Source organism: Manihot esculenta, chromosome 7 (assembly GCF_001659605.2).
Source record: "Manihot esculenta cultivar AM560-2 chromosome 7, M.esculenta_v8, whole genome shotgun sequence".
NCBI classification, from domain to species: Eukaryota; Viridiplantae; Streptophyta; class Magnoliopsida; order Malpighiales; family Euphorbiaceae; genus Manihot; species Manihot esculenta.
Window position 1 is genome coordinate 684,835 of NC_035167.2, and position 11,630 is coordinate 696,464.

General features: G+C 32.9%; 2 protein-coding genes across 3 annotated transcripts; both read right to left on the reverse strand.

Annotated features, from left to right (window-relative positions):
• Window positions 1-681: 681 nt before the first annotated feature.
• On the reverse strand, window positions 682-1,737 carry LOC110619732 (zinc finger A20 and AN1 domain-containing stress-associated protein 5). Its single transcript, XM_021763283.2, has one exon. It carries the CDS (start codon window positions 1,519-1,521, stop codon window positions 982-984), a length of 540 nt encoding a protein of 179 aa, XP_021618975.1. The 5' UTR covers window positions 1,522-1,737; the 3' UTR covers window positions 682-981.
• A 6,778-nt stretch (window positions 1,738-8,515) lies between these two features.
• LOC110619490 (zinc finger A20 and AN1 domain-containing stress-associated protein 8) lies at window positions 8,516-11,114 on the reverse strand. 2 transcript variants are annotated; one of them, XM_021762989.2, is made up of 3 exons: window positions 10,955-11,114; window positions 10,725-10,820; window positions 8,516-9,314 (listed from the first exon to the last, which is right to left on the reverse strand). In XM_021762989.2, exon 3 carries the CDS (start codon window positions 9,290-9,292, stop codon window positions 8,780-8,782), a length of 513 nt encoding a protein of 170 aa, XP_021618681.1. In that variant the 5' UTR covers window positions 9,293-9,314; window positions 10,725-10,820; window positions 10,955-11,114; the 3' UTR covers window positions 8,516-8,779. The 2 variants fall into 2 exon arrangements, with proteins under 2 accessions (XP_021618681.1, XP_021618682.1); XM_021762990.2 differs by having other exon boundaries at window positions 10,725-10,853; window positions 10,955-11,104.
• Window positions 11,115-11,630: the final 516 nt, after the last annotated feature.

Consider the following 11,630-nt stretch of genomic DNA (forward strand, 5'->3'; position numbering starts at 1 on the left):
CATCTCCCATTGGTTTATATATCCTTCTCACAGCTTTTCCTGCCTCTGAAAGGACACACCATACAGTTCCTTTCACCGATGGTCCCTACCCTCTAATGCCCGTCCTAGTTCTCAATGCTTCGCTGTACGCGCGCCGCTATGAAGCCTTTACACTTCACCCAATCACAACCGTTCGATCATCACACCATTCTCGAGATCTCACCCCACTCACCTCTTCCTCCACGACCATTATTTTATAACAGACCCTAAACCCAATAACCAATTTCCTCACGCAACTGTCCCCCTTCACGCCCAACTTTACAGCTTTTTGATTTTCTATTGCCCTTATACCTGCTTACGTGGCGTTGTTTCATTGGGCCATGCTCTATGCCAATCATGTCATCCGAAAAGTAAACTTATCGCGATATTTTGCCATCCCAATAAGCAAAAGCTCGCGTTTAAATGAGAAAAGGACGGAAGAAAACAAAACATCACATGTCATCTTTCCCCATTTGTGGACCCCAGATCTTTCTAAACCTTCCGACCGAAATTTCCAGTTGCAACTTGCAAGCCAAACCCCCCAAATAAAAAAACACGAAATGACGAAAAAGCCGTAAACTTCTCTTCTAATTTACATTCATATGCCATTGCCATTACCAGAATCTATCCATCAGATCGAGAAAAAATGAAGAGCAAACACGATTAAGCCACAATAATAATATTAATAATCATATTAATAATAATGATCTTCCATTAAAAAAAAGAGAAAAAAAAAGAGAAAAAGAAAATCTGTAGAAGAATTTAGAACTTGATCTTCATCCTGATAATGATTGATTGGATTCAGTTTCATCGATCGAACTCTTCTTCCCTCCCCCTAAATCTTTACTGGCCAACGAGATCTCTATCTCTGAAAGAGGAAAAAAGAGAAATTATAGGATCGAGAGTACCGATCCTCGCGAATTTTTGATGTTCTGTGTTCGAATTGGACCTTTTTTTTTTTCATCAAACTCTAACGATCTTCGCCGCCTTGACAACCGGGTTTTCTCTAGCTATCGCCTCTCGGCCGGCTGCCTTGTAGTCGTAGCTGCAATCGTGACGATCAGAGTATCGATGTTCCCAACAGAACAGCTCTCCGCACCGGCAACGAAAACCGGTCAACCCAACCTTCCTCCTGCACCCTGAGCATCGGTTCACCCCACTCCCAGCCAAGGATTCATCAGATTTCCCCCGATCTGACGACGTCTCCACCTTTCGACTCGACTCAGGAAGCGGATTCCTCACAGGTGAGGGAGATTTGCTAGATCTCGGTGATTTAGTCAAGATCTCGCTGCAGGATGAGACACCAGATGCTGGTGCTATCGTTGAGGTGTTCGGAGCCGCCGCCGTGGAATTAGAGGTGCTAGCAGCGGTAGTAGCGTTGAAACATTTCTGACACATATTATTGGTGGCAGGATTACCAGTAACTCCACAATTATTAACGCACAAGGTAAGGGTTTCCGGTACCTTGAATTCAGTCTCTTCCTTCTCCGTCTTTTGAGCCATTTCTCGATTCAAAACTTGGATTCTACGGGATCAAATATCCCTTTTTTCTCAGGATTTAGAAACGAAATTGAGAAATCTCGGATTCCTTTTCTAGGGAAAGAGAGGTAGAAAAGAAGATGAAGAGGAGAAGGAGAGGTGGAATTTGGAGGGTGAAAGAGAGGAGGCTATGGGGATATGAAGGGAAGGAGAGGTCGGTAATGGCGATGGAATATGGGCCTCATAGAGACGCGTATCAAACATTTCTTTTTGAGAGTTTCGTGAATTTACGAGAATATCCTTAGAATTCAAGTAGAATTACCTGCGAGATATTGGTTTTGGTACGGTTAATCGATCTGGGTTCTGACGTGTTGCTCGTCATTATCGAGAAAAGTATACTATGCAGCTTGCCTATTTTATGGATGTGTGGGTCCGGTGTTTTAACCACTTGATTCCTTATTGATGCTCCATGCTCAATGAAGGCTTTGCTAATGTCATTCTTTTGATTTTTTCTTAATGGAAATAACTATTTTTATTCCATGCCCCTTTTTCATTTTTCACCTATTCCATATATATTATGATAAAAATATAATAATTATTGTATTTTCAATTATTACTATTTTAGCCAATTAAATGTAAGTTAATTGGTTTTTTTTTTAAATATAAAAAATTTGAATTTTTTTCAAATAAAAATCAAAAATTTAAAAATAAAATTTAAAACTATTTAAATTTATTTAAATACATTTATCATCAGACTATTTCTGTGAGAGTTTAAATTTAAATATTTTCTCCATATTTATGACATTATATTTCATTCAAATAAAAAATATTACTCCTCACAGTAAATAATAAGTCAAAATATCCAATTTTCTTTCTTTCGACTAATTCATGCAAATCATTTTTAGTATGTTATATTATTAGTTGAAAAATACACTTTGATTTTTAAAAAAGAAATCAATTAATTTTTATTTATTACCTAAGCTACAATTTATTGAAGATGAAGATACACGTTTATAACCCGATGACAAATTGTCATATTTTTATCATTTTCAAGCTTGCTTTTTTGCATTATTATATTTCAATATCCTTTTCAATTTCCTCCTTTTTTCTATTTATATTATATTATAGGAAAAATATAATGTACCATAAACTTGGAAAAGAAAATTAAATTTATGCTAATTTGCAAAACATATGTATATATAAATTACTCGATATTATCATTAAAGCTGTTATTAAAAATTATTATTTAATTATTGATAATCTGAGATTCAGAGAGTAGAATTTTATAAGAGTTCTATAAAATTGGAAAAAAATTTAGATGTAAAGGAGAGTATTTCTCCTTTTATCTTTATCTGTTTCCTTTTATCCGCTAGTGACGTGTAATAGAATGTATGTCATTAGGCCACCTGTCCCTGTCACGTTGATATAAACGTACGAGAAAATCAGATCGCTGTCCCATGCGTAACGACCCTTGATTCTTCCGGACGCGCGTGCGGGTAGTTTCACGTGAAGGATGGGTAGGTCTCCTTCCTGATTCCGGGCTGAACCGGAAAATATGATATGGGCTGAACCCAAAGAAGATTTGTTCGTCGGGCCCAAAGAGCTTGGCCGGCCTGATTGAGGAGATTGATGGGAGTCCGGTCTCCAGCCTGAGTGGACCGGACTTGATGCGTGTATGAGGCTTGAAGACCTCTAGATAATGGGCTGATATTGTGGGCCTGACCCAAACCGAAATAAAGAAATCCAGCTGTCATCAATTATAACTATAAAATAATTAAACTACTCTTAAATAAAAATTAAATCACAATGTTGAAATAGGGTCATATTGAGTGAGAAGCTATCAAGTGGACATCTTAGATAGCTTAATATTCAAGCGAAGCTACTCTTTGTACTCTGACGGTAAATCCCAATTGCCATCCTGCATATCATTCACTATTATTTTTTATATTTGCAATATAATCATTGAGCTTTAATTAATATTTTTTTTAAATAAAAATTTTATTTTTAGTATTAATTATAAATATTTTATTTTTATAATACCCCAAAAGCCAATTCTGTTAAAGGGGAAAAAATAGCACAAATTAAAGCCCTTAGTCCTTAGGGGGTATAGTAGGAATTAATTTAACTTTATTTAATTAATATATTATTTTATATAAATAATAAAAAATCAAATTAAATAGTTTCATTTTTAAGCATGATTTTATCGTTGACATTATTAGGATTGTGGTTTTTACTAAGCAATTTGTTTATAGTTGAGGTTTAATATTTTATTAAGTTAATGGTATAAAAATTTGTATTTTTTATTTTATTATAATTATTTTTTTTTTTTTATTAAATAAAATTTGTCTTTTTAAAATTACTTACGTTATATCTATAAAATTTAGAATTAATCAAAAAAATTATACGTGCAATTCTCATTATACTATTATTTTTTATTAATTAAATTTTATTTTTTTACTATTTAACTAAATCCAGTTAGAAATTTATAAAATTATTAAGTTATTATTTTTTTGTAATACCCAGCTAGTTCAGGCATCAGAATTCTTACCATCCGGTGGAATTCCGGAATGTCAGAAGTTCTAGAAGGGTAAGAGTGAAGGTTTTCTAAAAGGTTTTTAAGTGGTTCAAAGGTTTGAGTCAGCAAAGAGTTAAGTTTTGAGGAGAAGTGGCCTAAGGAGTTTCTGTCATGTTCGGCCCCCGAATGGTAAGTTCGGCCGCCGAAAGTGCCCAATGTTCGGCCCCCGAAGGTTATGTTCGGCCGCCGAAAGTTGCATGGTTTTGCATGCAGTTTCGCCAGCCGAAGCTGAGGTGGTCGGTTAGTTGTGCACACTCCTCAGTCCGTGGTTTGGCCAGGTGTTCACCTCCAGATCATGACCAGAGGTTTGGCCACGTCTCCCTTGACTCATCTGCAAGCTTTAATCAGCTTATGCAGAGGGTTGGTCTTTTGCAAAAGGGGTTGAACGTTTTTGAGAGAAAAGAAGAGTTGTGAGGGTTTGAAGCTTTGGAGGAGGAGTTGCTGAGTTGGCTGTTCCTCTTCTGTTTTTAAGAGGTAAGGGAAGTCTTTACACTTGTTTTAATGATTTATAACAGCTTTTAAAGAGGTTAAGGGGAGAGTTATGTATATAGGTTTAGTTTTGATGTTTTAATGGTGAAGTATGTATATGTGTTATAGTTGCTGTTTTGTTGGGGTTAGTAGGTAGTTTTGGACCCCTTGGTTCATATACCTGAGTATATGTGAGTGAAGGAGGAGGTATGCATGTATGGAGTGGGGTTGGTGCTTGGCAGGCTTGTTCATGCACGAAGCTGAGTTCTGGATGAACTCAGGTTCGGCCGCCGAAGGGAGGCTTCGGCCGTCGAACCCCTTGTGGAGGCAGTTTCGGCTGCCTCAGGTTGCTTCCGAAAGAATGGACTTTCGGCTCTGTCATGCACATTCGGCCGCCGAAGGTGCCGCCGAAGGTGCTCTGTCCAGCCTTCTTTTGCATGTTTATGTGATTGTTTTCAGAGGTTCAGAGGGGGTTATAGGGGATTGTTTAAGAGTTGATAAGAGTATGTTTGACACCTCATTCGAGTCCATTTGTATAGGCTTGGACCCGACAGTTCAGGGAGGTCGTCAGGATTAGCAGTTGCAGCGTCAGTCAGGTTTCTGCTTGAGGAGCAGAGGTGAGTAGAACTAAACAGAGGGTACCGGTTTCCGGACTGTTACATTTTTATTATTAAATATATTTTAAAAATTATTATTATTATTATTCAAACTTTTTAAAAATTTTTATCAATAATTTTATAATAATAATAATAATAATAATAATAATTTATCTTAATTTTATTTTGACTAAAATCACTATCAATTATTTTTTTTAGTCTGTTTAATATATTTATTATTTAATATTACTTTTAAAATTATAGTTAAAAAAATAATCTTATTAAATACATTAGTTATAAAATATTGAAAAATAATTTAAAATAATATTTAATATAATTTAATTGAAAATATTAAAAATAATAAAATATTTTTTAAAAATTTTTTAATTATTGTTTTAATTTTTAAATATAATATTAATCTACCATTTTTTTAATTATACTAATATTTAGAATGAATTTTAAAAAAATATTAATATATAAATTAAATATTTAATTTTCTAGTCTGATTTAGTTAAGTGACTAAAAAAATATATAATTTATCTATTATAAATTTAATTTTTATTTTCTGATTTCTTAAAAAAAATTAATAAAATAATAATTACTAAAAAAATTCTACACTTTTAATTTTGTTGCAATTCAACTCTAAAATTTTAAACTATTATTAATTTTTTAATTCAAAAAAAAACTATTATTAATTTTATCCTAAAATTTACTCTAAAATTTATTCACATGACATTAACGTAGCGAGTGACATAAAAATTTTGTTAAATTTTAACAGCATAAATAATATAAAATACAATTTCAACGATTTTAAAAATTTAAATTTAAATTGATAAAAAACATATAATGTAATTATAATACAATTAAAAGTATAATTTTTTTATTATTAACTCTATTATATTTTATAAATAAAAATTTCCACAATCAAGAGATGAGAGATTTTATAGTCAATTTCCTATTTTCAAATAATTATAATTATAATATATATATATATATATATATATATATATATATATATAACAATTATGCAACATAAATAATAATTAAATTTTCATAAAAAAATCCTAATTTTGTAAATAAAATTATCTATAGGGCAGAATAGCTAGTGGAATTAAAATAGGCTAATCGGACACGTAATGTACATATCTCCACCACCGCGCACCCGCAGTGTCTGGAGTTTAGACTTGGTCCATTATACCCATGGGTCCATTATACCCATGTGCCCATTACTCCCACAATATTAAATAGAGGGGCAAATGTGAAATTATACTAACCACCGCAGCCCACTTGCGTGGTAATGGTGACAAGGAAGCAGGAGGCTTTGAGCCACCCAAGCTGACCGCCTGTACCACCCACCAGCCACCACCTTTCCTCAAGGGCATCCCCGTTTCTCGCCCCGGGCGTATTTTACACGTGTGCTTCACGCCTACATGTGTGCATGTAATGCCTGTCTCCACCAGCGCGTGCTTTTACTTGCTCACTCAAACTTGAAAAACATGTGATTATCATGGTTTTTATAAAAATGTTTAATTACTTTGGTTTTCTTAAGCTCCATTTATTTTATAAAAGTTTTCATATATTTTAATTTTTAAAGCACTGAAAAAAATTAATAAAAAATATTTTTATAATTAAATAGAAAATTAAATCATTTATAAAAATCGACAGTATTTTAAAAAACTAACCATTTATAGACATTATTTTTTTTTTGAAAAATACCAACTTGTATATGCATAAATTTATTAATGTTTTTATTTTTATAATATAATAACCAAACATAGGATAATAAGTTAAAAAAAAAATTCTTACCAGTAATAAAATGAAGTGTTAATTAGATTCTCTGCAATAGCGTGTTTAATTATTAAACACTTAAAATAATTTTAAAAAAAATATTAAGCACTTTAAATGTTTATCTCGCGGCTAATGGTGGGTCCAGCATTTGACCAGGTCTCTTGACGTGACTTGCCCTCGGAAAGTCAAACGGGGGGCGGGCTGAAGCTTCAACGGTTGAGATCCATTCTCAATTCCAGCTATTTGCACGCGGCATATCACCAATGAAGCTTCCAAACTGAGGCTTTGTGATTGGCTACACGTGACCTCGCCACCAGGCACTTCGCTTTCAGAAGATAAGGAAACTAAGAAAGGATCCGCCGGTCCGATTCAGGATTGGTCCCACCTATCTACAAATTTTTAGTTCCTTTTTATTTTCAAAAAATATTTAATTTAATTTTCAACTTTATAAAAAGCCAATTTGAAAAAGAATATTTACTTTAATTTTCAACTTTATAAAAAGCCAATTTGCACTTTCAACTGCTTTTGTTCCCAACTTTCATTTAACTTTATTAAATTATAATAATTTAACTTCTAAATTTTATAAAATATAATTATTTAACACTTAAAATTAATATAAAATTCCATTAATATAAAGCTTATTCTCTGAAATTTATAATGCATATAAGTTATGATAACACAGAACTTAATACTTTACAAAATTTAAAAATCACGAATTAAATTAATTTTTCCACTTTTTTTTGGGTCTATTGCCCTATTTAGAAAAAAACCCTTATTCGTGAAAGATTATTAATCACAATTTAATAATATAGGAAGATTCAAATTGAACGGCGAAATCCTTCAATAATTTCAATTTCAATTTAATAGAAAACTCGACTCACAGCAAAATCAGATCATATTAAAATAATTGCAATTTGGATTTAATCCGATAGAAAAGCAATTCAAATGGTTAATTCCGAACTCGAGTTCAATTAAAAGGAAAAAAACAGACCAGACAGCGACCACTCTAAATCTAAATTTGATCTAGACCAACAAAGGCAATCGGAGCAGCCGCAAAAACATTTTCAGGTGGCGACATAGCTGGAGATTTAACTAAACATTCAGAATACAATAAGAAAGACCATAGTGAAAGAGCAAGCATGTTTCTGCACTTGAAAGAACAGATTCATACTAGACAATAGATGGTGAAAGAAAGGAACAAGAAATGAATTTCTCATATTCAATCTTAAAAAAATCTAAAAAACCAATAAAATTGATAAATTCTAAAAAACCCTTAGAGAAATAGTTCTTTTCTTGAAAAGTTGGATCAATTTAAAATTTAAAATTATTTTTTGCAAACAAATGAAATCGCTCCGACTTCAAAAGCAGCGACAAACAGATGCCAGGGAGATGAATCTTATAATGCGAAAACTACCCAACAATTGATAATTCGGCTAAAGATTCAAGAGCTGAAGAAGCATAAGGTAAACTAGATAACAGAACATAAACTCCCCTGCATCGACGGACTACCATCAAAATATCACAGCTTTCTATCAATCATATCAAAATATCATAGCTTTCTATCAATCATGAATAGAAAGAGAAACCGGAATGAAATGAAACAGCAAACCACAAGCATACCTTTGCGTGCCTTTCATTTAGCAAGCTTAGCAAGAAGTAACGTAGGGCCAAGTAACACATCCTTAACATCTAACATTTAGGACATCTAGGGCTAATAGTTGGAAAGATGCAAGATCATATGTTATTCAACCTTTCAAGACGAAACATCTTGATGCAAGCTGCGAAACTGGACAGAAGCCTTGTGCATGGCATACAAAGCATAATGTAATACCTTCCTCGAGCTGCAATCCACGTCTCAGATTTTATCAAGCTTCTCGGCCTTCACAACAGGGTTGGCCTTGGCAATAGCATCCCGTCCAGCAGTTTGATAATTGTAGGTGCAACCATGCTTGTCCGAGTAGCGATGAACTGAACAGAAAATACTTCCACAGCGACAACTAAAACCAGTTAAACCAACACGTTTCTTGCAAGTGCTGCACCTAGTTGGACCTGCTTTCACCGAAGTATCACCACCCATGTTCAGTGTTGAAGCAGAGGATGCCAGGCTTGAGCTGACCAAAGACTCCGTCAAAATATCCGGTAGATCTCCACCAACAAAAGGCTCATTCCCACTGCTGCTGGAGTTACCATTTGCATCAAACTTGAGGGATGATGATGCAAACTTAGCCTGTTCTTGCTTCAATACAAAATCTTTGTGGCACTTAGAACACAAGTTCATAGTTGCTGCAGTTCCAAAGAATCCACAACCATTGGCACAAAGCTTGGGGGCGTCAAGAGGAACTTGGCATCCTGTCTCATTATGCTCCATTATGTAACAAAATGTTACTTTCCTGTAACAGACATACCTTGTAAGAACACAAAAGTGAAAATATTGAAGCAGAAGGAACAGATAATGTAATGCAGAGGCAACTAATTATCCCCCAACATCCCAATCCCAAACACTAATTGATCCAACCATATTAAGCAACATTAACTTTAGATCCAAACCCTCAACTCTTAAAAGAATTAACAATTCAAACCAATAAAAAGAAAAGGCATTTCCACATCTATTACACAAGCTGCACTAAGTCACACAAATACAGAAGAAATAAATAAAACGAAAAGGAAGAAAAAAAGGAAAGAAGATAAGAGAACGACAATAAGGAAGTAATTCATTATTCTGAAAGAACTTCAAAATATGTGAGGGGAACTAGAAAGTCCAAAGAACACGTCAATGCTCAAACTAACGCTATCAAAAACAAATTTTTTGGGCAACCATAAATTGATAGCCTTAACTATTGGATTTTGGCAAAACTTCTAGAAATTGTTTGTTCTAGAGTTGCTGCAATACAAGTAAACTTGAGATCTAATTTGCACCTAACAAGTAACATTCTAACTTTACCGGTTTAACTCCCTTCATAATTTTATGCATAACTTAACGCATTACACCAATACCATGCAATATTTTATACATGTAGCACTGAATGGTCTTTGCTTCCCATAGTTACGCTTCAAATCCTGAATAAAGTAAAGATAAATCTCTCATTAGAGATTATCTATTAGTACTCTATTTCTCAGGGAAAACAAACAGAGCAGTAAAAAATAAATTTCTCAACAAGTTTAATTGAAAAAAAGGATGCATAGACAATATACATGACAAACATTCTTCATTTAAGTGGCTCTTTGATGACTTGGAAAGAGCATGATAAGGATATCCGAACGAGCACAAGCTTGCATTTCCCCCTTCATCATTTACAAATCAGAACCCAAAAGGACAAATTTAAACACTTCAATTCTTTTAATGTTTTCTAGCAATGAAAAATGCCAAGTATAATTGAGGTCCCAAATGACACATGAAATAGGTCATCTTTAGCATAATCCATCAAAATACTCTCAAATAAACACTTACAAAATCAAACAATTGGTTAACTATCACAAAAATGGAAAAACAAATTAATCCAAGTACAAAGGTGGAAAGAATGCAAAAATTTTTTTAAAAAATTCATAATAACAACAGTAAATTCTTACAACACAACCAATCTCCATCTTCAATCCGCCACCATAGAAAGTTAGTATGTGCATACACATACATACACAAATATGTTTTTGTCTCGCTATGAAGAAACAACCTTCAACAAACACTTCCCAATTCAATAAAAATTACAGTGTTTAAGAGATAAAAGATACTAAATTGAAATGTTTTACCAATAAATATAACTATAACCAGAACTGGGCGACTAGAACAGATCTCTTACTGTTACCTGTTTGCAGGGAAGATAATCTTTTAAAACCGGTGACCTCCGGTGACCCCAAGGTCCTAAAATTATCTGTGCCCCAGAGATTACCCTAAAACTCCCCTGCATCAAAAAAAACCCAGCAAAGAAAAATCACTGAAAACAAGATTAGAAGGAACCCAACTCAAATATCAGAAGCAAAACACAAAACATGAAGGAAAATAAAACACAGAGGTAGAGATGGATTAAAAAGGAACCTGTAGAGCAAACAGGAGGTGGCAGCAGAAACAGAGGAGAGAAGAAAACGAGCATCGAGATGGGTATATAATATCACATAGAGGCGGTGAGGTTGAAGATGGCGGAATGATCCAAAGTGGTGGGTTCTAGCAAGATGATCGCTCTCTTGGAAGAAAATTGGAGATAAATCAGAATTGATAAATTTTCATTTTATTTATAATAATTCTCATTATTATGTAAGGGATAAAAGGAAAAATTATATTTAAAGTGTATTTAGATAAATTTGAGAGATTTTAATTTTATTTTTAAATTTTGAATTTTATTTTAAAAAAATTATAATGAATAATTAAAAATTTTTAAAATATAATTAAATAAATTTATTACTGTGTTAATCTGTGAGTGCGTTACTATAAATTTAATAACAGCTGATGTGATTTTTCATATTATATGTTATATAAATGAAATTTTAATACTTATTTGAAATTTTTTTACGTTATTTCTGGTTTTTAATGGTTTCCTAGAAAAATAACATGTAAGAAAATTAAAAGTAATTTTCAATTTAGTTTTATTCATAAAAGGAAAATAAAAAGAAAAAAAATATTAAAAGGAAAATAACTTTTAGATTTTACTTTTTTTTCTTAAATTAAATGAAAAGTGAGAAGAAAATGTTCGAAAATAATAAAAAATATCTATATA